This window comes from Bufo gargarizans, chromosome 4 (genome assembly GCF_014858855.1).
Source record: "Bufo gargarizans isolate SCDJY-AF-19 chromosome 4, ASM1485885v1, whole genome shotgun sequence".
Classification (NCBI taxonomy): domain Eukaryota; kingdom Metazoa; phylum Chordata; class Amphibia; order Anura; family Bufonidae; genus Bufo; species Bufo gargarizans.
The window spans coordinates 357,866,203-357,879,691 of NC_058083.1; the positions used below are offsets into that span (position 1 = coordinate 357,866,203).

General features: G+C 46.3%; 1 protein-coding gene across 1 annotated transcript in view; it reads left to right on the forward strand.

The window, feature by feature from the left end:
• PHF10 (PHD finger protein 10) overlaps window positions 1-13,489 on the forward strand; it is a 119,061-nt gene that overhangs the window by 19,903 nt on the left and 85,669 nt on the right. The window contains exons 4-5 of the mRNA XM_044290038.1: window positions 7,343-7,426; window positions 11,732-11,865. Of these exons, the coding sequence (XP_044145973.1) occupies window positions 7,343-7,426; window positions 11,732-11,865 (218 nt within the window). The remainder of the gene's footprint in view (window positions 1-7,342; window positions 7,427-11,731; window positions 11,866-13,489) is intronic.

The window sequence follows — 13,489 nt, forward strand, 5'->3', positions numbered from 1 at the left end:
ATGTTGCAAAGGGGTAAAGGAAATGTGTGACCATGATTCTGGACTTTTATCTGCAATAATATTTAAATACAACTGTCATTTTATTTTTGGGAGTATTGGATTGTGGTGATTAATATCTCCTTGGTGGTCCTATTTCAACTTTTCACTGTGTATTCAATTACCCCTTAATTCCACATTTTTGTTCCCTGTACTGCCTGCTTTTACCTGTACTTAAAATCGTGTTGCTATGCATGGTCCGTCTATGTGTTGAAGGACGGAGGACGCAGGAGCACGTAGCGTACAGGGTCGCATTACTGACAGCCAGGGACTGTTAAGTAAATGATTAAAGCCAGGTCCTCCCCAGCAGCTGATAACAGTGCCTGGGCTGTGTGCACTTCTCCCTGTCCCTGCGCTTGGCAGACGCTCTTTCTCTCAGCAGACTGGGACAATGCAGAGTTGATGCAGCGCAGACCAGGGAAGGGAGATCTGCCGTCTGCTCAGTGTATAAATGAAAGCAACATGTGGTAAGAGGACCCTTTTGTGCTGCAGGAGATTAACCCTTTAGGGGGGAGGGCTCTGGTTACTGACACTTTTGGGGGGCTATTGTTACTGGCTAGTGAGGGCAGGATTAGCCTCAGAGTGAGGGCAGTGGCGGCCATCTTAACTGAATAGTGAAATTGCAGTTTTATGCAGACTGGTTGCTAAGGGCGGAATCTTATAAAATATGGGGTAAGTCAGTCTAATAGTAACTGATTCTGGAATATCATGTTATTAGTAACTACATATATGAAAATTGAAATTGGGGTCTAAGTGTGACAGTTATCCTTTAAGTAGTAGTTCAAAAGTTCAAATAAGGACTCCAGAGAGCTACCAGTGCGTCTTATAGTCTGAATACTAATGGCCGCTTCCAATATGGAATCTGTCATTAGCATGTGGGAAGAACTGGGAGGTGAGGGCACCGCTGGGCTGGCTTTACTTAGCTTCCCTGGTCGTCTTCTGGGCCCCGCTGTGCACTGTGTCCTGATTGTGCACAGCGTCAGGGCGTAGTGCACGTAGGCACGCACTATGGCCCTGATTTATCATACCTTGACTACAGAATTCTGGCATCAAAAAGTTGCAATATGGGGCTTTTGCGACTTTTTTGCACTTGCCTGCACATAATTTATGCGATTTGTGCAAAAATGTTAGACTTTTTACACTTGCGCTAAATTTTGCGACTTTTTGTATGTGTACACCACTCCAGTTTTGTAATATGGGTGGAAAAGTGGGCGTGGTGAGCTATGTTAATGAGTTTCACTCTCACTTTATCATTGAGAGTTTAAAAAAAAAAGTCGCAAATAAGTCGCAATCTCACTCCAGGAGGAGGGTGGAGTAGGAAAATTGGAGTAGCTTCTCTAGACAGAAGTGTTTAGGTTTAAGGACAAGCCAAATTTATCAAACATGCAACATTTGATAAATGTGGCACAAAGTACTCCAACACAGACTGAAGCAAAGCTGACTTCAAATATTCTCCTAATGATAAATTCTTCCCCCCCCCTATGACAGAAGAAGCAATGGAGCAGTGTGTCCTGGATCTGCGGCACTGTCTGGAGTAAGGCCTCGTTCACACTTCAGTGTTTGGTCAGTGATTTCCATCAGTGATTTGTGAGCCAAAACCAGAAGTGGAGCCTCCACAGACATGAGGTAGAAGGGAAAGATCTGCTCCTGTTCTGTGTTTAGAGTTGTACCTGGTTTTGGCTCACAAATCACTGATGGAAATCACTGACTAAACACTGAAGTGTGAACGAGGCCTAAGATTTACTTTTGAAATGTCTAATCTGAGGTCTTATGAGGGTCCAATCTGAGCGTGCTGAGTCTGAGGGGTCAGATCTGAGGCTAATGGAGTTTGGGGGGGTATGCTGGGATTCTGATGGAGGTTGCGTGGTTGGATCTGAGGCTGATGGAGATTGGGGGTTTAAGAAGGGTCTGATGAAAAATAGGGCCTGATTCGTGGGGGGGGGGGGTCTGCTCTGAAGTTTATTTTCCTACTGCCCCTCATTCCCCTGCTGTCAGTACTTAAAGCTGAACTGAAATACACAGCCTGGACGGCTGTGCCATATTAACATAAGAGAGCACTCCAAGAATGTATTTCAGTCCAGATTTAAATGCTGATAGCAGGGGAATGAAGGGCAGTAGAAAAACTTTAAAAATGTCGATCTGGACCCCTTATCTGCAGTATTATTGCAGATAATAGTTCAAGATCATGGTGACTCAATGAGGTCAGAAAGAGCAGAGACTAAGGCTACTTTCACACTAGCGTTCGGGTTTCCGTTCGTGAGCTCCGTTTGAAGGAGCTCACGAGCGGACCCGAACGCAGCCGTCCAGCCCTGATGCAGTCTGAATGGAGGCGGATCCGCTCAGACTGCATCAGTCTGGTGGCGTTCAGCCTCCGCTCGCCTCCGCACGGACAGGCGGACAGCTGAACGCTGCTTGCAGCGTTCGGGTGTCCGCCTGGCCGTGCGGAGGCGTGCGGATCCCTGCGGATCCGTCCAGACTTCCAATGTAAGTCAATGGGGACGGATCCGTTTGAAGATGCCACAATGTGGCTCAATCTTCAAGCGGATCCGTCCCCCATTGACTTTACATTGAAAGTCTGGACGGATCCGTACTAGGCTATTTTCACACTTAGCTTTTTTTTGCTAAAATAATGCAGACGGATCCGTACTGAACGGAGCCTCCGTCTGCATTATTATGATCGGATCCGTTCAGAACGGATCCGATCGAACGCTAGCCGAACGCTAGTGTGAAAGTAGCCTTAAATGTATCAGTTACAAGTTTTGCTTCATCTTTTCCCCTCACCCATGACAGCACCCCATGCGACCAGGGACCTCTCACCCAGGACAGGAAACCTGAGAAGATAAAAGGTTCACACCCCCACCAAGCACCAGTTCAGGTTTCCTGTCCTCCGGATAGGAAGTCCCTGGGAAGCTCTTAAGGATGGTTCTCACCGACAGCTGGGGGGAGGCCCAGGTTCTGATCCGGTAGGTGGCCTCCCCCAGGTGGCTGAAGGCTCTCCCGGGCTGCTACCTCCAGTCTGTTTTCTCCCCCGCATTCCGGCGCTGTGCCCGTGTTCAGACGGCTTCCCTCTTGCTGTTCGGAGTCTTTGCCTGGCTTCCTGTTGGCGTCGGGGGGGCGTCTGCGCATGCGCGCGCTTCCGGCGGGGCTTAACTCGGAAGTAGGGAAGAAGTGCCGGAATTGCCTAGGCGCGTCTTTTAAAATATAAATGTGGCTGCGGGGGGAATCCAGCCAGCTGATGCAGCACACAGTGCTGTGCCGAAGAAGCTCATTTTCCCTGCAAAGATGTCCGAGCCGGTAGATGGGTGCGCCGAACCCCTGGAACCCTCGAGACCTGCTAGTCCGGTACCAGCCCTGAGGAGTGGGGACAAAGATCGGTGGTGAGATGGATCTTTTTCTTTATTAATGGGGTGTTGTTTGCTTGGCTTGTTTAGGTTACAAAGACCCCTAAAAAAGCGACTTCAAAAACAAAACATAAGGAGTGTGCGGGATATAAAGTGGCCCTGGCATCCTTGTATTCTAAACCGTTATGCACCCCGTGTATTGATAAGTTGGTGGCGGAGGATTCTCAAAGCCTCTCAAAAAAAACATGAGGTCCCTAATAAGATCTGAGGTCAGGGCCCCTTTAAAGTCATTGAGTAAAAGCCGCCATAGGTCACCAGAAAAGTCCCCGGATGTTAGGGATTCTGAGAGAGACCGCTCCGACGTGGAGGAAAGAGAAGCGGGCTAGTTATTTTCTAACGACGCTACATCGTCAGAAGACGAGGAGGCAGGGGGTTCCTTTTTTTTCGCCCGAAGACACCCAAAACCTTCTTAAAGCTGTCAGAGCGGCCATGCAACTGGAAGATGTGAAAAAGACTAAGTCTACAGCAGATATAGCTTTTCAGGGGCTAGGTCCCAGGAAGCATAGAATTTTCACCATTAACGAAAATGTCCAAGCATTAATTAGGAAGGAATGGAAAAATCCTGATGGGAAGTTTTTTTTTATCCCAAACTCTGTTAAAAGGAAATATCCCTTTGATGAGAAAGTAGCAGCTATTTGGGGCAAGGCCCCAACAGTAGACGCTCCAGTTGCAAAGATCGCCAAGAAGTCTGCTCTACCGTTTGATGAACTGGGTAGCCTGTCTCACCCTTTTAGACAAGAAAGCGGATTTTTATTTAAAGAAGGCATGGGAATCCTCTACCTGCTTGAGACCTGCTGTCGCAGCATCATGGGTTTCTAGATCACTGCATATCTGGCTGGAACAGTTAGAACAGCATCTCAGTGAGAAGAAGCCAAGAGAAGAAGTTTTGGCCTCCCTTCCTACCTTTTTTAGGCTGGGTTCAGACCTGAGCGTTTTACAGCGCGTTCCTACGCGCTGTAAAACGCTCAACAGGCAAGAACCAATAATTCCCTATGGGAATGGTTCTCACCTGAGCGTTTTACAGCGCGTATGATCACGCAGTAAAACGCCCGACGCCCCCTACGCTCGTGCGTTCCCATACATAGACTTCAGCGGGAACGCGCGACAATGGGCGTTCGCTTGTCTCTGTATGCGCGATTGCAAATGCCCGTACAATCGCGCACACAGAGCGTACGTTCAAGTACGCTCAGGTCTGAACCCAGCGTAAAGGCCGCCGCCAAAAAGAAGGGCTTTCCAGTTCCCCAGGCCCCCCCCCCTTTTTTCGTAGATACCAGAATAAAAAACAAAGGAGGTAGACTGTGCGACAGAAGGGAAAGGTGATGACGTCACAAAATATACCGCGGTATTTAGGAAACAGCGATATCGCCATATCAACGTTTTTTTAATACCGCGGTATATAGTGATGCCTGTATATCGCCCAACCCTAGCACAGGACTGGTCTCGGGAGGAGGGTTATGCCTTCCCTCCTTTTTCCCTAATTCCGCAGGTCCTAAAGAAAGTCCAGAGGGAGAAAGCGATAATTACCCTAGTTGCCCCAGTATGGCCAAAAAGCCTCCTACCTCCCCGGGAGGATCTATTGTATTAAGGCCCAATCCTGCATCCCAATCCAAAAATCTTGCACCTGGCAGTGTGGAGACTGAGAGGGGGATTTGGTTAGGTCGGGGTCTGTCCCAATCAGTAGTGACCACCATTCTGGGAAGTAGGAAAGCTACTACAGCTAGGAAATATAATAAGATCTGGGAGGTCTTCTCCTCCTTCTTAGGGATCAATCCTGACCCCTTCTCTCCCCCCAAATGTCTCTAAGGTCCTAGACTTTTTACAAGCTGACCTGGATAAGGGGCTTAGGGCTTCCACCCTGAGAGTGCATGTGGCAGATATGCTCTCCTTTTTAAGATATGCTCTCCTTTTTAAGATATGCTCTCCTTTTTAAGATATGCTCTCCTTTTTAAGATATGCTCTCCTTTTTAAGATGTGCTCTCCTTTTTAAGATGTGCTCTCCTTTTTAAGATGTGCTCTCCTTTTTAAGATGTGCTCTCCTTTTTAAGATGTGCTCTCCTTTTTAAGATGTGCTCTCCTTTTTAAGATGTCTTTTTTACTGGCCATTACTTCAGCTAGAAGGATTTCAGAGATTCAAGCCTTCTCGGCTTTTTCACCTTATACCCAGATCTTAGACGACAAAGTTATTATTAGGCCTCTCCCGTCCTTCGAGCCAAAAGTGGTTACGGACTTCCACAGAAGTCAAGATGTTAATCTTCCATCTTTCTGCTCCAATCCTTCCAATGATTTAGAAAGGGAGTATCATTGCCTGGACGTCAAAAGATGTTTGTTAACTTATTTGGAGTCTACCTCTGCCTGGAGGCTGGAAGAAAACCTCCTTATTCAGTTTTGAGAAATAAGGGGCGGAAAGTGTCCACGGCAGTCATTGCTATATGGGTCAAAAGGGCCATTTCCGAAGCCTATCTAGCACAGGGTCTCTCTCTCCCTTCAGGGTTTGGAGCTCACTCCACTCGAGCGGTGGCTACGTCCTGGGCCGAGAAGGCGGATGCCTCTCTGGCTCAAATTTGTAGAGCAGCAACGTGGAGTTCTCAACATACGTTTTTAAAGCATTACAGGCTCCAAATTCACGCGGATACCGCCTTTGGTAGGAAGGTGCTTCAGGTGGTTTTCCCTCCCTAGTTTCCTCATTAATTAATAGTCTATCTCGCATGGGGTGCCGTCATGGGTGAGGGGAAAACAACATTGCTTACCAATAATTGGTTTTCTCGATACCCATGACGGCCCCCCCCCCCCAAAAAAAATATCTTTATAGGGATTATAGTTACCATAAAAGGTTATATACGGGGTAGCCTGCTACTCCTTGATAAGATTCTTAGGGAAATTCCCTAATGTACAGTCTAGTTCAGAAGAGATATAATGTACCGTATTGGATCTCTCTTTCTTACGTGTGTTCACCTCCGGAGTACTGTTTATTACTATCACTGGTGCTTGGTGGGGGTGTGAACCTTTTATCTTCTCAGGTTTCCTGTCTTGGATGGGAGGTCCCTGGTCGCATGGGGTGCCGTCATGGGTATCGAGAAAAACTATTACCGGTAAGCAATGTTTTCCCACAAAACTATGGGGGAGATTTATCAATATTGGCATTCCCATACACCAGTCTTGATCCCTTGTGTGCCTCTTAATAAATTGGGCACATCTCTTGTGCTCCATGCCAGCTAGGGGCTGGCGTAGACTCAAGCTATAACACCGCACCCTTTCTTACAACATTAGTGGCAGGAAACTTAAAATGTTGCAAATTATGGCTCAAAAATGCCGAGCGGCCTAACTTGCGACTTTTTAATGCCACAACTGTGACGTAATTACTTTTGCTTAATTTTCCCCATCTATCGCTCTGCTCGGTTCTTTTCTGCTTTATAACTCCAAACTGATAGGGAACTTAGATTGTGAGCTCCTCTGGAGATATTGTGATGCTGATTTCTGTACACCGCTGTGGAATATGTCTATGCCAGTGTTTCCCAACCAGTGTGCCTCCAGCTGTTGCAAAACTACAACTCCCAGCATGCCCGCACAGCCAAAGGCTGTCCAGGCATGCTGGGAGTTGTAGTTTAGCAACAGCTGGAGGCACACTGGTTTGGGAAACACTGGTCTATGCTATAGTGAGTAAAGTAAAGAACATGCTGCCTGCATACTGCACTTCATGTCGTGATGACAGGTTCTCATATGAAAATAATTGTCGGAAGTGTACGTGTCGCCTTCTGTAGCCACCCTCCCCAGTGCTACATCGTCCACAACCCATCATGTAAAATAACTACATGCTGTTCCTTACTGGAAAATAAAATGTTGTTCTGTCCTGGCATGTTTGCTTCGCTGTTGTTGAATCTGAAGTTGTAAACGTTTTTTCTTAAAAGATTTAGAACGAAGAGATCTTTCACACAAGGAGAAACTTTACCTGAGGGAGCTCAACGTCATTACAGAAACTCAGTGCACATTAGGTAATTACAGACAATGTCCTTTTTTACCATTGTATTTCATAAGTATAGATTTGTGTGTCTGCAGCTTTTGAATTCATTCATCAAATAAATACTAAAGGCAGCAAGTTCATGTATTAAAAATCTGTATACCGTATATTGCAGTTGACTTCAAAAAGATTACACAATCCATTATCAACCTAAAATACGTGTATAACCCTGTCGAAAACATAATTTCAGGGAGCTCCCTGGCAGAATAAGTTGGGGAGTGAAGGATTGGACATGTTAAATACTTTTTTTTTTTTTTTTTGTTGTTGTTGTTGTTGTTGTTGTTGTTCAGTGAAAAGCCCTGGGGAAAAAAAGGGAGAGGAGATGCAGGTTTCCAAGCGGACATAAGTGTACTGTGTTCCTGAATGCTGCAGCGCCGCTTCTCTCCAAATCTTCCCATTGCTGGTCACAGAGGTATTGGGAAGGTGAAGGGGAGTGCTGGCAGCAGATACACTGTAGCATTAGGTTTATTACTTTTATTACACCTTTAGGCCTAAGGCTAGGGCTACACGACGACATGTCGCGCAACAATTTTTATAATGATAGTCTATGGCAGGGATGGCCAACCTGAGGCTCTCCAGCTGTTGCAAAACTACAACTCCCACCATGCCTTGCTGTAGGCAGCCTGGGCATGCTGGGAGTTGTAGTTTTGCAACAGCTGGAGAGCCTCAGGTTGGCCATCCCTGCCATAGACTATCATTATAAAAATTGTTGGCCATCCCTGGTCTATGGTGTTATGCTGCGACTTCCACATGACGGTAGCCAAAATTCCATCCAAGATGGATTTTTCTGCAACGATCACGTTGCAGTGCGACACCATAGACTATTATAAAAATTGTTGCGCAACATTGATCAGGTGCAGATCTTATGTCTTACCTTTATGTCTGTGGAGGCTCCAATCCTGGTTTTGGCTAACAATCACTGATAGAAATCACTGACGTGTGCATGAGGCCTTAGGCCTCATGCACACGGACGTTGTTCGGATCCGCATCCGAGCCGCCGGACACACTCCCTTCAATGGGGCCGCAAAAGAGGTGGTCAGCACTCCGTGTGCTCCGTTCTGTGGCCCCGCTAAAAAATATAACATGTCCGCTTTGCGGACAAGAATAGGCATTTATATTGAAGATTGTCTGTGCCGTTCTGCAAATTGCGTAACTTGCACGGACGCCATCTGTGATTGGCGGACTGCAAAACGCCAGGGTCGTGTGCATGAGGCCTTAGGGAGATGGGACTGGAGTCAGTACCTGCAACATGGTAAGCAGAGACTGGCTGAGAAGCCTGCCTCTGCATCTTGCAGCTATCTGGTGTCTTCAGCATTCAGCTCTCAGTTCAGAAAGGGAGGGTTGCCAGAGGAAGCAGGAGGAACCAGGGTGCACAATGGCTCTTTGCATTTCGATAAGGCTATATTCACATGGCAAAATCCGCAGCTGAAAAATTAAAAACAGGTTATTTGTGGACACTTTTTAAAGGGGTTCTGCACTTTCATTTAACTGATGATCTATCCTCTGGATAGATCATCGGCTTCTGATCAGCGGGGGTCACACCTGGGATCCCCGCCGATCAGCTGTTTGTGAAGGCAGCGGCGCTCCAGTAGCGCCGCAGCCTTCTCACTGTTAACTGCAGGCCCACTGGTGTCACGACTAGTATCAACTAGTGTGGGCAAGGCTAAGCTCTGTTCACTTGACTGGAGCTATGTTTAAGTGGTTGAATAGAGGCTGCTCTATTGCAGATGTGGCCGAGGGGCGGTTCCCATATATGTTCCCTTCATCTGTAGGTCCGGGCAATATGGCCTGGAATTATTTTTCTATTTTCCAGATTGAAGGAGTTTTCTGGGATTTCAATATTGACCCCGCTAATAATTTGTTTGAGTAGCTTCTGCATGGAATTGCACAGCTTTGCAGTGGAAGAAGCATGGAACTGCACTCCTGCTCCATCCAGTGGAGAGAGCTGTGTAGTTCAGCCTCTGGGGCAACTCTGAAACGGAGGTTTTTGGACCCCTGAGGATAGGCTATTAAAGGACAGCCCCCTTTATTTTCATTTCCATTTTCTTTCATTCCTGCTCTGTGGCAGTTCTGTAGAGAAGGAAGAAAGAAAGAGCCAGGGGGACAGGGCTCCTGTTCTCAGGATCTCTGCTTCTCCCTATATAGAATAATGGACAACTTTAACCCCCAAAGTACCATGCCTATTTTGGTGTTGAGTCCAAAGGAATTTATTCATTTTCTGCATCTCAACAGATGTAATTTAACTTTATTTTTCCATTGACATAGCTGTATGAGGGCACCATTTTACAGTACATATATTTTATTATATCCGTTTTTGGGAGGGGGTGTGAAACCCTCTTCACCCTGAAATTCTGCTGTTGATTTAATCTTTTGGATTTTGTGCCATTCATTGTGTTGCATAATAGTCATACCAACTATGTTCAGTTTTTAATATTTTAGTACTTTAATCAGTGGCACATAATTTAATTATTTATTTTTTGTTGTTGTGGCATTTCAAGAGCAGTTACTGTTTTTTGTCAGTGCTGCCATATGAGGGCCAGTTTTTCTCAGATGCTGTGGTCGCAATTGACTATGGGATCGGAGCGATTAAATATCCATGATCGACGTAACAGCAGGCACCCGGTAGCTATGGTGCCCACCCAGCTTCTGTTTAACCACCTGACATCAGCTTTAGGCCCCATGCACACGTCTGTGTTTCACAGCCGTGTGATGGCCGTGGAACCGCGGCCTAGATCCCTCCTGAGAGCAGGAGCGCACGGCGTCACTGGTTGCTATGACGCCGAGCGCTCTCTGCTGCCGCCGCAATACAGTAATACACTGGTATGATCTATATCGGTGTATTACTGTACTGTGCCGGCAGCAGGGAGCGCACGGTGTCATAGCAACCAGTGACGCCGTGCGCTCCTGCTCTCAGGAGGGATCCAGGCCGCGGTTCCACGGCCCGCACACGGCTGTGAAACACGGCCGTGTGCATGGGGCCTTAGGCCCCTTTCACACGGGCGAGTTTTCCGTGCGGGTGCGATGCGTGCGGTGAACGCATTGCACCCGCACTGAATCCTGACCCATTCATTTCTATGGGGCTGTGCACACGAGCGGTGATTTTCACGCATCACTTGTGCGTTGCGTGAAAATCGCAGCATGCTCCTCTTTGTGCGTTTTTCACGTAACGCAGGCCCTATAGAAATGAATGGGGTTGCGTGAAAATCGCATGCATCCGCAAGCAAGTGCGGATGCGGTGTGATTTTCACGCATGGGTTCTAGGTGACAGTCTATTCACTGTATTATTTTCCCTTATAACATGGTTATAAGGGAAAATAATAGCATTCTGAATACAGAATGCTTTGTATAATAGTGCTGGAAGGGTTAAAAATAATAAAAAAGTTAACTCACCTTCTCCTCTTGTTAGCGCAGATGCCGGTCTGTTCTTTATCTGTGGGCTAAAGGACCTTTGATGACGTCAGATCACATGCTCCATCACCATGGTGATAGACCATGTGATTGGAGCATGTGATCTGACGTCACCTCAGGTCATTCAGTCCACAGCTAAAGAACAGAGTGGAATCTGCGCGAACAAGAGGAGAAGGTGAGTTAACTTTTTTAATATTTTTAACCCTTCCAGCACTATTATACAAAGCATTCTGTAGTCAGAATGCTATTATTTTCCCTTATAACCATGTTATAAGGGAAAATAATACAATCTTCAGAACATCAATCCCAAGCCCGAACTTCTGTGAAGAAGTTCGGGTCTGGGTACCAAACATGCGCGATTTTTCTCACGCAAGTGCAAAACGCATGACAATGTTTTGCACTCGCGCGGAAAAATCGCGCATTTTCCCGCAACGCACCCGCCTCTTATCCGGGCAAAAAACATGACGCCCGTGTGAAAGAGGCCTTAGAGTTAGGGCTTATGCATGTGTTTGTGTGCATGAGCCCTCATGGTGGGTGGTTATTAAACTCCTCTAATAAGGATTTATCTCTAATGAGCGTTCATGAGCTGTCAGGAGTTCAGAGATGAAAGCTTCACAGCCATCAGTGGCTTCCTGACCAATTCTCTGTAAAATAGAAAGCAAGATTGTCTGCAGATATACTGAAACTGAAAGCTGTGGAATAAAAACTGTTGAAAATTTTTAATAAACACCAAGTCCAAAATGAGTAAAGTTGTGATTTTAAAAAATTGTCCCCCAAAGTTGTTCATAGTTTTTAACACATCTTTTAATGTCATTGTCTGGTTGGACTGCTGCTAGACTATCAGAATCCTCTCTCCTTGCCATTTTCAAAGGTCTGACAGCTCTGAAAAGTGATGAAGTTATTGACCTCATGATAAAAGAATATCCTACCAAGCATGCAGAGTACTCCATTATTCTTCAAGAAAAAGAGCGCCAACGCATTACGGATCATTACAAGGAATACTCGGTAAGTAGAGAAGTGCAGAAATTTTCCATGGAAATGTCAGAGGGGCTTCCAATAACTTTAGTTCAGTGTGATATTACATTTACTTTCTCCTGTAAACAAAGTATGATCAAATGTGGCTTTGCTAAGTGACAGCAACAGTGGGCAGAATATTGTTTTCAGCACCTGGATCTGAATACTTTTGTAATTGCATGTCGTCATCGTCAAAAAAAATATTTAGCAGAGCCACCCAGTTATTCACAAAAATGTATCTGTATAGCGCCTCCTGTGATTTTTAATTTTTTTTAACTCCATTTCCTCCTCCTTTTATTTGCCTGTCTCACTGAGGGGGTCACACACTCAGTTTAAATCTTCAACTGCCACCAGCTATATGTTCTGTTATAAGAGGTGGCAGCTATGGGGAAAAGTCTGCAGCAGAAAGGACATAAACCCTCAGCTGCCAGCTTGATATAAATTTAGCAGAGCAAATTGGAGCAGTGAATGTCGAGTTCTGGATCCATGGGCTGGTTCTAGCTTTGTTAGAAAGAAATTGATTTACATTTTTTACATCAGTCATTGCATAACAGCTTTAGAGGACCTTTCATTGATTTCTTTTTTTTTTTTTTGTTCAGTTACTGTATTTTTAGCTTTATAAGACATACCTGATGATAAGATGCACCTAGGTTTTTGTAGAGGAAATGTTTGTGGGTTTTGAACTAATGGGAGGTCTGTGAAGGGCACACTGTTATGGGTGATCTGTGGAGGACACTTATTGGGTGATCTATGGATGACTCTGTTATGGGGGGATCTGACCCCATTACATTGGGCCCCAGTTATAGCAGCCCAGCCATCACATATAAAGTGTATGCAGCAGCCCCTAGCAGTGCTGCTTTGCTAAACTACCTGTAATCGCTTCTCTGCAGTACTCACTATGCATATGTCTTTATTAAAATAGGATACCATGATGAAATAGAGATTGACTGACTGGGGATGGGAAATCTATAATACTAAGAAATATATAGGCCCTTCGTTCGAGGGGTAGGATCGGGTTTGTGCGATCGTAAACCTCCAATCCGACTAGGGTTGTTTCGATACCCAAATTTTGATTCGGTTTCGATACCAAAATGCAAGTATTGCGATATTCGATACCACATGAAAAAAAAAAAATGACAAAAAAAGCTGCGTGCATTCCGCATTTTATGGAACGTCCGGCCCATGATGGAACAGTCCGATCCTATTTTTTGGGGGGGGGGGGGGGGGGGGGGCGGGCGGTGTGTTTACGGTGCTCACCGCATAGGACTTGGTGCGTCCCTGGTCTCTCAGCGGAGCGAGACCCGGGGTTGAATGACCGCCCCAGGCTACCTCCCTTTCCCCCCCAGAAGATAAGTGGAACCGGGCTCGACCTGCAGCTCCGGTGGCCTACAAGATCCGGGGTCACCTAGTCCTGCCCTCTTTTCAGTGCACTGCCACTCCTTGTGCCAGATGACTGAAGAGGTGAACCCCTGCTTGTCTAGAACAGAGGGTGAAGACTGCAGGACTCGGATAAGTACAGCGGCTCTCCTGCAAACTCCTTCTCCCCCTGTGCTCACACTGTGCCACGGCTTTTTAGGGCTTACCTGTGGATCTGGGTGGGCCTGCTGGGTGAGAG